This window comes from Dysidea avara, chromosome 9 (assembly GCF_963678975.1).
Source record: "Dysidea avara chromosome 9, odDysAvar1.4, whole genome shotgun sequence".
NCBI classification, from domain to species: Eukaryota; Metazoa; Porifera; class Demospongiae; order Dictyoceratida; family Dysideidae; genus Dysidea; species Dysidea avara.
In genome coordinates, this window is record NC_089280.1 from 4,613,143 (window position 1) to 4,629,294 (window position 16,152).

At 38.1% G+C, this 16,152-nt stretch overlaps 1 protein-coding gene across 1 annotated transcript; it reads left to right on the plus strand.

Moving 5' to 3' along the window:
* The first annotated feature begins 3,401 nt into the window (after window positions 1–3,401).
* LOC136265947 (uncharacterized) lies at window positions 3,402–15,450 on the plus strand. Its single transcript, XM_066060889.1, has 3 exons — window positions 3,402–3,574; window positions 8,530–8,698; window positions 14,651–15,450. Exons 1-3 carry the CDS (start codon window positions 3,520–3,522, stop codon window positions 15,240–15,242), a joined length of 816 nt encoding a protein of 271 aa, XP_065916961.1. The 5' UTR covers window positions 3,402–3,519; the 3' UTR covers window positions 15,243–15,450.
* The last annotated feature ends 702 nt before the right edge of the window (window positions 15,451–16,152 follow it).

Genomic DNA, 16,152 nt, shown 5'->3' on the forward strand with positions numbered 1-16,152 from the left:
AGATTCTCTTCAAAATCAGTGTAATTAACAGCAGTAAATCTTCTATACGGCTGATTCTTGTCAAGATTCTTGTAGTTAAGCAACAAGTAAGATGACAGTATATTTGTATTGTTTGGATTATGGCATAGCACTCTTCACTGAACTCATGATCACATGCATGCAAATTGTATGTTAAGTGGTTGCGTTCCTAATGATAGTTGCTCAAATGGATGGTGGTACTGTTCTCATGATGATGACATCTACATTCAATGCAGTGAGTAACTAGTAATTCAGTGTTGATTTATCATCACTTGTCTTGTATGCTATAGGATACTACAGTATACATGTACTTCCTCCATATGATAATGGTCAAAGTTATACTACAGCTGCTGTTCAGTACAATCAATCTTCTGGCTTGTCTTGGGCTGTCATAGCTATTATAGCATCTGCTATTTCAATAGTAGTAATTTTTGCAATAGCTACTTTGCTGATTGTCTGCCTTGTCTATAAGAGGCGTTCATTCATGCGGCGACGGAATCAAACCTACAGTGTTACTCAACCCACTAGTGATTATACTCCAGTTCCACCAAGAGGTTATCAACCAGTTGCTACTGATGACTACACTACTACACCAACTGTTCCATCTAGTGATGTACCATCAGAACCACCACCTGAATATACTCCTAGTGTATCTACTGATGATGTGCCTATGCTAACTGTTCAGTGATTGTATTGTTAATGTTTGTTATTATGTGTACAGGATGGTCTATTTGTTTGTTATAGTTGTTAAGGTGTTATTTTGCTAAGTATCAAAAGTAATTACTTCATGTAATGCTTTGTTATTGTGTATATTCCTGTGTTTTGTAGTGGTGTTGATTCTGTTGAATATACTTGAATATTTGGCATTTATTTTGAACATCTCTCATAATTGTAAGGGCGTCAGAGTAGGTGTGACCAGTGAGGCCAGAGCCTCACCACTTTTTGGCTCGGTGAAATAAAAAAAATTAAACTTGATGAAACCAAAACTAAAAGTAGTTAACATTTAATACTTGGCTTTAATTTAATGGCAATATAATGGACGAAAACAACACTTAAGTTATCTTAACTTGTCTTTCACTCAGAACAGTCAACTTCATCCATATTAAGCGCCCCTAAAAGTAATTACTGTTATACCAGCTTTGGCTTTGTAGCTGCTTTGAAAACACTCCTTAATGGACTCAAATGATAAGGTTAGTAATTTATAATTATGGAAGCGCTTTTTGGTTAGTCTCCATTGAACACTTGCACACACTACTACAACCCAAAGAGTGCCTCATAGAGATGGCATCTCTAAATGTGCAATTTTAAAAGTTTCTTTGAAGCATGTCCCCAGACTGAGCCTTACCACTTTCACTTTTACTCTGACACCCCTGGATTGACTTACAAAATAAGTACTAGTGGTTCGGTGATGTATTACAGCAGCTAGTATTAGTTACTGTCATGTGTCTCATAATGATCATGCAGTTTTGCCACCACACACCTTATAGAGAAGCAAAACCAAAGTATGCAGCAGAAATAAGGAACTCTAGATCTCAGTAATTTGTGTGGTTCTTGGCTGCTTACTATTGAGGCAGTTGCTTACATTGCAAAATCTAACAAGTCACTAACTAGTATGAAAATTTTTCTACATGTAGCTAGCTAAGTATCATGTCAATAATATAATCCCTGCAATTAGGTCTTCTTTCAAAGATTTGCACATTGTTTTGTGTTGCAACTGTACATGGCTTAACTGATGGCATGTAGCTGTAGCTACAGTGTTTAATACTCAAGCTGCACCGCTTGAAACATGATACATGTTCTGATCTTCAGTGTGTCCCATCCCAGAGCAGTAGGCAGCTACTAATAGTATGTGGTGGCGCCCACCCTTAGCATAAACGGAAGAGGGCGGGCGCCGCTACACTAGGGCCGCCGCCATCAGTTCTGCTCACATTTCAGTTCAGGGGCGTAGCCAGGATTTTTTGAAGGGGGGTTCCAGACCAGCATTGAGTTACCAGAAGCAGGGGTCTGGGGGTGCAGCCCCCAGCCGCTCAGAGACTTTCAATATTTTAATGAATCAAAACTCAGCAAATTGCTATATTTTACGCAAAAGTACATTAATTGTGATGCATATAAGTGCCCCGCGATGAAGGTAGTACTAGATAAAGCCACCTAGTGGAAACAGACAGCATAACACATAGAGACACATACTAGTAATCTGTAAGTGATAGTTATCTCACTGTGGTATAAGAGCCATGAATCCACTGATACAAATGGAATGACTTACAATCAAAACAATATAACTATACAAATATGCATAGCATGAATTCATTTTGCATAACACAAGTGATAAACTACTGGAGCTCTATATCTTTAAACACTGCACACCAAAGCTATAGCGTATAAGGTCATGCTAAGTTTTGCATTTAATGTTAGAATGTCTGAAAAACTTCATATGGACATGGATATATTTACATACATGTTCTATTAGAGTATACCTGACTGCTCTATTAGAATATAAACCTGACTGCTCTATTAGAGTATATACCTGGCTGCTCTATGTACCTCAGTAAATCCTTCCTTGAGAGATGAATGCAAGCTTTATCAATTGTTGTGCTGTGCCGTTACACTATATTACTCACTCATTTTGTCCTGCCACACTAAATGGTGTGTTAGGATCCTGCTTGCAGAAGTCAAAATTTTACAGGGGGGGTTCCTGAACCCCCCGGAACCCCCCTCCCTACGCCCCTGCAGTTGGATACTTGCTGTGAGCTAGCCCGGCTGCACTCCAGACGTGGGAGCCCACTCGTAAAATGCGTCCATTGTAGTACGATTTGTGACAGTACATGGTCCATAGTCTGAAAGTTAGGTGTTTCCCAGGCCTCAGTAGTCTCGCGGCGCCCGACCCCTTTGCCGCTTAAAATCGTTGCGAAAACAGCCATACAATTCTGTTGGGTTCGTTTAATCGTAAAGTAGCGCCATTACAGGGGCGTAGGCAGGATTTCCAAAAGGAGGGTTCTGCCCTAAGTATAGAATCTCCACAGCGGGGGTCTGGGGCCGTGTACACGTGTAAACATGTGTATTCTTATAAATTCATTCGCAATAGCGAGTAGAGGTACTTGAATTCCTCTGCCTGAAGACCTGTAGCTACCCATTTCAGTGGATTTGTGTAAGTTAATTCAGTTCTAGTTAACCAGTATCACGATTTAAAAAACTTAACTCTGAAAAGGGGGTTCGTCCGAACCCTTTGAACCCCCCCTGGCTACGCCCCTGCATTAGTTTGGTGATGCTGTAAATCGATGTTGTGATGTAATCATTGCACTTACGTATGTCAACATAAACGTCATCCAATAAACATTCCATAGCTCAACCGGACCCTCTTTTTAGGGTCGGGCGCCGCGAGACTAGTGTTTCCCCTATCGTGTGGCAGTGTGTGGCGTGGCCTCGGGCGTGGCGGTGTGGTTATTTAGAGTGTAAAGGTTGATTATCAAACGGGGTGGACCAACTCTCCGCTAGAAACTCGAGATGAAACTGTTTCAGTTGCTGTCTACTTTCGCTTTCATTTCTTCCGTTTTAGCAGGTAAAAGCTATTGTATATGTGTAGTGAACGTCTTTTAGTTATAAATTTTTTATAGACTAGGTATCATACACTGATACAGTATGATAGTACTGTATATACTCTAGTAGGGACCACAAAGGAGCCACGAAAAACATCACCCAAAAACCAACCTCAATTTTCCCTGAAAAACCGGATGAGGCAGTATTGGTTAGGGCCAAACAAGCTTTCAGATCGACCCGAAACACTTTCAACAAGTTGCTACAGATTTATTTATTTTTTAAATGTTTAATTAATGGAATTTTCTACTGACCATAGATAATTGATTAGTCTCGCACTTTTTCTCGGCACGGCGCTTATCGATTGCATTATAAGCGCCCAGAGGAGGTACCGTACGACAGGAAATATTGACGAAAGGAAAATTTGACAAATCCACAATTCTCGAGCATTGACGAATTAAATATTGACGAAACGTTTGGACTAGCTTATAGCGCCTGTAAAAACATTTGATTTCGCTTCAGATGAACTGCTGCTACCGGTATAATACGCACAAAAATTAATACAAAATGAGGCGCTTATTTAGTAGAAGTTTGACGAATTAAATATTGACGACACAAATAATTCGTCAAAGTTTCCTTTCGTCAAAATTTCCTGTCGTACGGTACGACACGAATTAAGCGCTATTGAAAAGAATTCACAGTAATTGCATTCTTCAAATGGTAAAATTTCGGAAAATCAATCCGTAGCAGACAAGATTTAACTGCAAAGCTACTTAGACACTTGTGCAGTTAATTTTCACTGGTTTTCTCTTCCCAACTTGCTGCTTGGCTTGATTTCGTACGGTTAGTTATTCATCACGTGACGGTTCCTCCAATAGGCTGTGTATATCGAAACTAAACCACTGGGGTAGAATGGGATAGACTGCACAGTTGAATTAAGCATAAGAAAAGAGTTCGATCGGCACGTATTTTTCATTGATAACCCCACGAAATAGCTTCCCTGCACAAAACATATGCGCTCACGTGTGCGTGTCGTACCTCCTCTGATAAGCGCCTGCTCGAAAAAGACAACCAAATTGAAAACTCGTTCTGGCCTAATTTGTTAGCGCCACCTGGACTTATGTAAATCGGCATCAGTGTCACCTGTTAGTTGTACAGAAGTTAGAGTAGGCGCACCATACAGCTGTTGTTCGCAAATAATATCTACAGAAACATGTAGGTAATAAGAACAAGTTGTCAGATTTGGTTGTTCCCAGACCCTTTTTTGAGCAGACACTTATAATGCAATTGATAAGTGCCATGCCGAGAAAAAGTGGTCTGGCTATGCAGACTAACTGACTGATGCCTTCAGACAAGCGTAACTCAGTAATTGCTAAGGCTCTGGACTTGATTTTATCACTGTCTGACGTCGCTTCAGCCCGAGAGGTGCCTTTTGTGCATATTGCAGTATGTACAATGCGTTCTTCATGGACTTACCAGAATCCTCCTTTGTGTCCCATTCATCTTTGCTGATGGTGAAAGGTGTCGATTTTGTGGTAGTACGTGATGGCTTCCCTTCGTAACAGAAATCACCAATATTTTTCATAGTGGCTACTTTGATTGCAGAGGTGCTTTTTCACTGTTTGAATTATGAAATATGCTAAATTATAGTATTGCAATCTAATTATGTAGTTGAATTAATAATAACAATAGCATGAATTTAGAATTGGATGGTATTAATTGCATGGGCGCCAGCTGGTTTTTAGAAGTAGCATAACATTAACTTGTTTGTGTACTTGTATGTATATAAATTGTAGGTTGTACGTATGCTCTGGAGCTGTGATATTTCACAGCTCCCTGGGATAATATCAGTGTAAGCTGCCTATCCCAATAACAAATCAATCAATTGAACGTCACAGTTGCATGTGCCAGCGATGTGCCAAGCCAGTGCTTATAATACTACTAGTCCACATGTCCAGTAATATATAATCGGATCAGCTATCGTCCAGAAATACCATAATCTATTGGCTACATTTTTGTATATCGAAAGGCCAAAGGCCTGGATATTTAGTATCAATATTTTGTTGATCTGTAAAATATATTGTTCGTTACGTGATACTAATATCGGTATCGGATCGGCAAATTCAGCACCGTGACAGAAAAAGTAGCAGATACAGATATACGTATAAATACATGTTCCTGTGTACCAAATGTTGTTTACAAATGCAAAAGGTAGCATTCTCCTGCATTACTATGTTGTCATTACTGTTTCAATGTACTGTTAGCTGATGTTGGAGCACTACTGCCACTATAAACGAGGTACTGTAAATTTGTCTTTTATAATCAAACTTTTAGACTAGTACAATTTGTTGAAAAATAGGCATGCAGTACTATATCGGATCGGCTATGTTTATCAGCTTGAATATGGCTATTATCTAAATCAGTTATCAAAATATCAGCAAAATTTCATATCAGTGCAACAACACTAACCGGTAGTCTAAGAGTTCTTTCATCTCCATGACAACAGCAATATCCACCAAATTTATGATCAAATAGTGATTGTGGTATAGTCTTGTGTGGCACAGACCGTGGGCACAGAGGCTTATTGCTTTCAGTATAAGCGATTATGCCAAAAAAAAAAAATCTCTAACACCTTCCTGGTACCAAAAATGTTCTGAGACATACCAAAAAACCTGAGATAACTAATTGGTATATACACGTTTTATTTTATTAATGCTTTACAGCACAAGTGCTGAAGGCCTGTAGGACACCTAGTTCTACAGCCTGTTTAAAGATGTTATATAAGAAAAATCCTTGACTGTGTACCTAGGCAGCCTCGAACCTGCAGCCATCCAATTTACACTCGAACACTTACAGGAGACTACCAGGCGGTCAAGATGTATTTTTCCTTGTTATTTTCCTTGTTATTTTCAAGTATTTATATCCATAGAAACTCTAGAGAGTGACTCATTATCTCTAAGTACCCCAAGTTAAACCAAATGTAAATTAGCTTATTTATTAATACGTGCGCATAACACACAAGTAGAGATGGCAACCAAGGCAATTAAAGTTGAACAAATTGCCAACGAAGCCAAGACTTAGCCTAGCCAGCTCTAGGTGGTTATCAGTAATAGAACACACTCTCACCTGAAGTTCCCAAGGAGAAGTACTGTGAAGTGTTGCTTGGAGACTCTACGAGTTACATAAGTACTTGCATAGCTTCTCAGAGCAACTTTGGTACTGGCAGATTTTTTTGTCACGGGCACTTATACTGAAAGCGATAATCCTCTGTGCCAAAAATACCATCTGTGCCTCATGAAACTGACTGGCTTGTTTACGTGTATTGGGTCATGTACTTTTAGGCTAATGAATGGGTTTGTAAGTGTTTTAGAATTAATTCTTGAATTTGAAAACTGCTGAAAATCCACTCACTGACAAATCTGAAGACGTCCGGTGATTCCTGAAGTAGCCCGATTAATAATTACATAGGCTTACATTACTATAAGCTGTTAGTTTTTACCAAAGTGCAAACATGCTGTGTTGTTTCACTCTATCACTATTCATTAGGATCAAAAACTTATTAGCATTGAGAAATTATTAGCATAGCGCACACACATTTTTTGCCCTTAAAATGGTGGCTTATTATGCTCATATACTTTTATAGAGGGCCACACCCTAGATCACGCATGGCCTATAAATATGCCGGGTTATCAGCACTGTGTGGTGTTAAGAGAAATTCTTTATCCTTGGTTGTTAATGACACTTGCTAATCAACAAAAAGAAAAGAAAAATAAGAATCATCCATGCATATTAGTTGTTCAGTTAATCTAATGAGATCTACATTAATACAAATTAAATTCAGTAGCTAATTAGTACGGCCTACCTGATCATAGGTACATGCAACTAGATTCATTTACCTGTAAATAACCCTTACCCTTAGGACACATGATATACATACGTCCATTTATGTTAGTCCAATACTGTTCGGTCTGCCTTTCCTATGTCTGTTTGTAGAAGGTCTTGTATGTCATAACAGACTTGTACAAATCGAGCCAGGTAAATCAGACCCAGCAGTACTGGACTAAGTCATTGCCATAAATGGATAGAACATGAGTGGTACTAACTAACTGTGGAGTTTATACAAGCATGCATGGAGTTGTGTGAGAGCAGTCCATGGCCTCAAAATCACCTTGAATGTGGACTGGTCTGATGAACTGGGCAAGGATGTACCAACAGTTACTCACTTGATATAATACAGCATCTGTTATAGCACTTTTAATTTTTTACGATCCCATAATTCCATTTTTTATAATTGCATCTACTTAGGCTGCTCATGTTGAGATACACCATTTAATGATGAATGACGAATTGTTGAAAGTACACAACATGCTTATGCTTTAGCAAGTTGTTCTGCTTAAGGACGGTTGCTGCAGTAGAGTTTTCAATAGTATATTCTCAGTGCTAATGTTGAGATTCATCAATGAATGATGAATCATTAGAATTAATTGTAGCTTGATGTAACAAACTTGGAAAGAGTTGTGTGTATTGTATTCGAATCTGATGCGTTCCACTTGTGTTCACTGCGAGGCCTGCCTATGTGATTTGTTTTTGTAAAGTGAACCCCTAGTCCTCCTTTCTACATCACAAATACAGTTTCACTTAATGTGTAGCTGTAGGATTAGCAGTTTAAAAGTTAGAGCAATTTGTTTTGTGCATGTCCATGGATATAAAAGCTGAAAATTTAATATTGGTAAATTTGTTTTCAAGTATAGTCACTAAAATTTCACGACAGTTAAGACAACTTTCAGTGTATGGGTGCATGGGATTAATGTTACATTAAAAGTTCATATTATGAACTCTTGGCTATATCTTCACGCCTATTATCTCACCATAGTGACATTTTCACTGAAGTCTTATTTTATGATGTCATAGTTAGTGATATCATGTATATTATTACTTCTCTTTGTAAGGCAGATTATTAGTGTGACACTATTTAAACAGGTTGTGTAGATGTACGGATTGAAGGTGGTGGTTGTTCTGGCAGACTAGAGTGTCAATTGGAAGATGGAACATGGAGCACTGTGTGTAAAAATGGGCTTGACACAAATGCTGCTTTCACAGCATGTAGGCAGTTGGGATACAATGGAGACACACTTTTTATTGCAAAAGCGTAAGTACTTACTAATATACGTACATACACAAATGTCTCACCTATAGTCAGTATGCGTTCACTTGAGCCCCCCGCCTGAGCCCCCGCCAAATATAGTAATATCAAAGAAGTGAACATGTGTTCACTCCCAATGGTTTTGTCTGGAACAAGCATGTTTTCATGTTGTAAACATGTTTGCGTGCCTGAATCATCCATACTAAATGTATGGGATATTTTTAAAACCTCATAACTCACTTGTTCTTGCAGTATCAAAGCTACTAAATGTTTGGGCAGCTGGCCCATGTAACAAGAGTTATTAACAAGAAACAAGGGCTCAGGTGAACGCGAACAGACTATAGATGTACATAATGTTAAAGTCTACATTTCAGTTTCATTATCCAGTGTATGTGTCTAAATATTGTAATGGGTGGGGTATATGTAGCGTAGCTTAAAAATGGTTTATGAACTAAAATATTTGGATAGCAAAGCAGATAAGTATAGCTGTACTAGCAGTGACCATAGCTGTACTAGCAGTGACCAGATCTGAAAACCCAACATAACCACACAATCATAATGTTACAAATATCAATTAATGGGTAAAATATTTGTGTATTACTGAGAACTAAAAAAATGTATACACTTTTAATCACTTTGTTTTGTTGTTGTTTTTTTTTGTGAAGAAAGGGTACGTCTAACAGATATCATTTTTTGCCTCCTGTAGCGAAAATAGGAGGAGTTCAATAGTCTGTAGTATACCAAGCCTTTATCTAGGAAATGACCGAAGGGGACTGCAAAACACAGTTTTACCAGAGTAGGAAGGGGGAGCAATAGTGTAAACATCTCAGTGCTTACTTTTATGTGGGTGGTATCTAGGGGCAGAAATTTTTTTGCATTTTAGAGTCTTGTACATTGCTTCTGGTCCATTCTCAGGTACCTGAGAATGTGACATGCCGTTCCAGAAATGTTTTCATTTTAGACTCTAGATCTCTTAGATTGCTTCTGGTGCATTCTAAGGTACCTAAGAATGATGACATGCTGCTACAAATTTTTTTGAATTTTAGACTCTTAGTTTGCTTTTGGTGCATTCTGAGGTGCCTGAGAATGACATGTCGATGCAGGAAATTTTTTGCATTTTAGAGTTTCGTAGATTGCTTCTAATGCATCCTGAGGCACTTTTATTACAACCATGCTTAAATTTGTGGGGGAGGGGCAAGAATTTGTAAAGGGGTTGAGTGTCCCTCCCATCCCCATAACTGAAATGCTATTATAACAAGTACACGAAAAATTTTGGAATTTTCAACTAAAGTAGGGACCATAGCACATCAGTAAAAAGTACTGAAACAAGTTGGAGTAGTCCATGATATTAAATCACAGTAAAACAATAAGAAGTGTTATATCCCTACTGTGCTCAAGATACCATAACGGAAATGCACAGTAGGAATATAACACTTCTTATTGTTTTGCTGTGATTTAATTTCATGGACTAGTTTCAGTACTTTTTATCGATGTGCTATGGTCCTTATTCTAGTTGAAAATTCCAAATTTTTTCATGTACTTGTTTGTTAACTTTTTTTGTAAATAATTTTATTATGATTAGTGAACCCACGCATACTGAAATGACACCGCGCGGCCCAGCTATATCAATTATCGTCTGAAAAGTGAAATTTCCATTACGCTTCGTTGTCAGCTATGCTCAACCTGTTACACAGCATTTCGAATCAAGAACTCTCCCGGAAGCACCTCTACAATCTACGCATACCAAAAGAAATGGTGCCGCGCCCCAATTTCATTAATCATCGTCTGAAAGTTAAGTATCCATTACGTTTTGCTGTCAGCTATGTTCAACCCGTTACACAGCAATACGAATCAAGAACTGTTTGAAAAGCACCTCTGTAATCAAAATAGCCACTATGAAAAACACGGACAATTTCCGCTTTGAAAGGAAGCCATCACATGCTCACGCTAAATCGACACCTTTCCCTGTCAGCAAAGATGAATGGGACACAAAGGAGGACACTGGTAAGTCCATGAAGTATGCATTGTACGTACTGCGGTATGCCAAAAGGCACCTGTCGGGCCGAAGCGACGTCAAGCAGTGAAAAAATCAAGCCTGTAGCCCTAACCGTTATCGAGTTACGCTTGTCTGAAGGCATCAGTCAGTCAGTTACTTACTTACTTAGTCAGTCAGTAGAAAATTCTGTTGGATAAAAATTTTTTTAAATTCAGTAGCAACTTTTGAAAGTGTTTCGGGTCCATCTGAAAGCTTGTTTGGGCTTAGTTTTACCTCACCAATACTGCCTCATCGTCGTAAGGGAAAATTGAGGCTGGTTTTTGGGTGATATTATTTCGTGGGCCATGCCTACTCCTTTGTGGTCCCTACTATACAGTTACTATCATACTGTATGATAATGGATCATAAGTTATGTGTGCATATGTTTATGTCACTTTGAAGAGATACTGTAATGAACATGACCATTTACTGTTATGTACATAAGTGCTGTAATTAATTTGAATCTCTATTCTTGCCATAAAAATCAAGGTTTCTGTTGTTCTGCTTTATAGCATTGTAACTCCAAAAGTTCTCAGTATTACTGTGGAATCCCTAAGATATACCATTGGGGAATTTACTTTAAAAGGAGGTGTCCTTAGTTTAGGGGTTTATAAATTACTAGCAGTATTGATTTGGAACCCAGACAGTGTCCTTTAACAGAGAAGTTGCCCATAATTCAGGGGTGTCCTTTAAGAGGGGTTCCACTGTATACTAGCATATTAGGTGGATAATTTAAACTGTGGAGCTTAAAGGGGCCACCATAGATTATAGAGAGAGACACACACGGGATTGGAAACTTGCAGCTGATCATCACCTACAGCCAGGTGTTAAAGCTGTTTTAACTCTCCAACAGAAGGTAGAAGAGAAATAATTCTTCAACTTGGGTGAATAGTGGGTCATAAGGACTGTATTACTCGAATCACTGCCTTGTGGTAGCCTACATTGCTGAGTAATCAGTACCACAAAATCCTTTGATGGTCAACACTGAATGTTGTATTATACCCCACAACATGAAGAAACATTTTGCATTGATTCAGGTACATAATATATATCAAATAAGCTATATATCCACAGGGTTTGTTCATTTTTGCTATGCACTATGAGTGACAGTACCACAAGTGTGTAGGTTAGGAGTGTCCGCAAGCCTAAAATTCTGTTCTATAGAAAACAGAATTGTTTGATAAGGTGCTTGTATTATCTGACTGGCTTATTTAATACAACAACACAACTTTTCCGCAATAAGACTTAACTTTAGAGTTGATTTTGAAACAATTTTTGTGATACCATGCGACACATTTCCAATCCTGGGGTGTATCTATAATCTATGAAGGGACAGTACATCGGTATTGTTTACATAGCAAAGCAGTTTATGACACAACATCACTTAGTTGCATGATGTAATATAATAAAGTAGTAGGCGAAGTTTGTGTACTCCTACTGCTGTGAAAGCATGGCGAGGCACAGCTGTATGAAATTAACGCTACACAACAACCTATAGTTTATGTTCATGCATCCTGACCTGGTGAATGTGTGGAGTGTTACCATTGTCATGACATCATCATTGAAACACTATACAGCAGTTGTCACCAGGCGCCTGTTTAATTGTCTCATACACAAAGTTCAGACAGTTGTGCAGCTGGAAAATATACTAGACTATATGTCACCTGGCTAACTGCTGATAAAGAAGCATGAATCCTGCATGTACTTACCATAAAAGTGCGTATACTTACGCTTATATAATAATTTCACTGGCAGTGAAATAATGCAGAATTGAACAGCTTCAATACCGATGCACTGTCCCTTTAATTCTGTAAAAATAGACTGATACTTCCTAATAAAGCAGCCAGTGAATATAACTGCAATAGAGCACTCGTAGATCAATACTCTGTAATAGAATGGTCATTTTGTATTGAAATACTCTAGTAGAGAATTCACTGATTCAAATGTTTCAAGATTATCATAAGAAATGTTGCTAACCTAGGAACATAAAGCAAGCATAATGGGAACACTGATGAGCATAGTAGATGAAAATTTTAGGAAAATTCCTGAAGGCATTTTGAGCAAAGGTTTTAGCATATTTGACTCAGGCATACAGACCATACAAAATGTGTTAGGTTTCCACAGATCTGGTCACATATAGCTATATAATGGTACATGGAAGTTAGAATTTGATCTTCGTATGCTGTAAAATTCAGAAACCTAACTTGATTTTTTTTTGTATAACAAGTTCTGTTTTGTAGCTGTTCCATTTACAAGCAATTGGTGTAGTAACATATTATAGAGTCAGACAATGAAGTGACGTGGTTAGATTGTAACTTGATATAAACTGCCATTTATGTTTCATTAGCTTTACTTTACAGATGGTATGGATACAACTGCAATCAGAATGTTTTATACATGAATGTGTCTTGGCTAACTTCACAACACTAAACTTTCTAACAATGATTTACAGTACTTTAGATTATTATTGTCCAGGTCAAGTGGGTCTCATCCTATTGAATATCTGGGTCTGACCTGGATGGGATCATATGTGATCATAAATTTACAAACTCAACTTTAATGAAGATGGCATCACACCCACTTATCAGGATTAAGTGTTGCTACTTGTAGGTGAATAACTAGTCTGGTGTCAAGAGAGCCCAATTGTGGTCACTGTAGCCTTACATGGAGCCACACTCACTTGTCAATTGTTGATATCATCTGTTGAAATACTTCTTTCTTGCAGTTGATAATCATTCTTATAGCAATATGCGTATTTAATTTGTGAAGATCTATGCAGCTCTTGGTGATGCCTCTGTTTTATCTTGTTACAAACACATCCCTATTAAACTCCTTCCATAGCGCCTTCAATCTGGGGGCTAAAGGGCTGAAACCATTATCATTTCATTTAGGGGGGCCAGGTGTTTTGAATGGTGTATCATGTGAAGCCAAAAGAATCAGCCAGGGAATTCTTCACCACTTAGAAAATGCAGTAGAAGTTTAAATACATATACTGTTTACATACCTTTGAAAAAGCTGTCGTAACTTTCATCTTAACAATTGAAATAAAGTTTAAATGACTCGTCACATGATGGTGAGTCGATTGATATACAGTACGACGTCATCAGATGTAACAACAAGATGGTGGCTCAACTTGTAATTTCCCGGAAGAGCAAAATAGGTGAAAATTTGAGAAATTCCTGAAAGCATTTTAGGCAAAATTTTAAGGATATATGACTCTATCACTGACCCAGATAGTAATCTGGCTGAATGAGTAACCCAGATGTCTAATTAATTAATTAATTAATAATATCCCCTTGTTACCTGAATTATTTTTAAAACTGCAAAAAACAAAGCAATATAGTTAGTGTGACTTGTTTGATACGCATGGACACCACCTGATATATCTTCGAATGACCTTCATTTCCTCAATTCACACATAACACTAAAAAGTTTCACAATAACACACAGAACTCACATGCTACAAAGCAAAGGAAGTTGAGTCGTTTCTTCTTTGTTTGTCCAATTATGCTTGCATTATGTTCCTAGGGTAACAACATTTCTTACAACAATCTTGGAATAGTTATTGTAACCAGTGAATGCTTTATTAGAGTATTTCACTGCAAGGTGACAGTTCTATTAAAGAGTATGGATCTTAGGAACTTCGCAGGCCTAGTCAGTGGGTTTAGTAGGGCAGCAGTCTGCCCCACTTACAACAGTGAATCAGTCACTTTTACGCTTTTTTAGATCTGCTACACAAGGTACTCTTTAACTACTGTCATTTTGGAATTGAGGTTTATATTCATAACTGAAGTTTATCAAGCACTTGTGTTTTAATAACTAAGTGCCATTTTGTGGTCAACCTATTTTTATGCATTCATATTTATGCAGTTGAGATACATATGGTGTTGGGCACATACATACTATTTTGTAATATCTTGCAGGGGTAGCAGAGATTATTCTTCAAAACTTCCAGTTGCTATCTGTAGCATTGAATGTAGTTCTGATGCCAGTTCTATTAGTCAATGTACAGTACAGTACAATCCTAATGGTTGTGGTTGTTCCCACTATGATGATGTTGTTATCACTTGCCATGATGATGATGATGGAAGTTGTAACAATGCTGCTTCTGACAGTGGTGGCTTATCTTTTGGAGGAATCGCTGGCACTGTAACTGCAAGCTTGTCAATTTGTGGATGTGTCGTCTTGTTAGCTATTTGTCGTGTCTATGCAAGGCACTCACGTACACGACAACGGAACCAAACCTATGTCATCACTCAACAGCGTCCAAGAATATTAGTAGCCAGAGTGACTCGTACTACAGTCCCATCAGGTTCCCCACCACCTCCTCCTTACACTCCAACCAAACCCACTAGTGATTATACTCCAGTTCCACCAAGAGGTTATCAACCAGTTGCTACTGGTGACTACACTACTACACCAACTGCTCCATCTAGTGATGTACCATCAGAACCACCACCTGAGTATACTCCTAGTGTATCTACTGATGATGTGCCTATGTTAACTGTTCAGTGATTGTATTGTTAATGTTTGTTATCATGTGCAGAGGCAGAGAATATATTTATTTCTGATACTGTACATACATGTGTAGCTATTGAGTTGTTATTTGCATAATTAGTTAATTATTAAAATAGTTACTTTTGTAATGCTGTGTTATTTATGTATCCCTGTAAATTGTGTGTTTAAATGTACCTAAATATTTGTCATTTATGTTGAAGATTTACATGTAAGTGGTTCAGTGATGTAATATAGTAGTTAGTACTAGTTACTGTCATGTGCCTCATAATGATCATTTAGTTTTGCTGCCACATACTTTTCTAGAGAAGCAAAACATCAAAGCGTGTAGTAGCAAGGAACTCCAGATCTCAGTTATGTGGCTCTTGCTGCTTACTACTGAGGTAGTTGCCTAGATTGCAAGCTGCTTTGGGAATCGTATAGGATGAATTACAATATTAATGTAGCTACTCTTTCTGCAGGGTGACTTGTAACTTAACTAAACTCTCTGCAGGGTGACTTGTAACTTAACTGAACTCTCAGCAGGGTGACTTGTAACTTAACTGAACTCTGTGCAGGGTGACTTGTAACTTAACTGAACTCTCTACAGGATGACTTGTAACTTAACTGAACTCTCTACAGGGTGACTTGTAACTTAACTGAACTCTCTACAGGATGACTTGTAACTTAACTGAACTCTCTACAGGGTGACTTGAAAGTATGCTGAATTATCTACATCATGTACCCTCTACAGTGTGACTTGTTTGTAGCTGAACTCTCTACAGGGTGATTTTGTAACTTAGCTAAACTCTACAATGTGTAGTTGAACTCTCTACAGGGTGATTTGTAGCTTAGTGGACTCTCTACAGGATGACTTGGAGGAACTTAGCTGAATTCTACAGCATGACTTAATTGCTTGTAGCTGAACTGT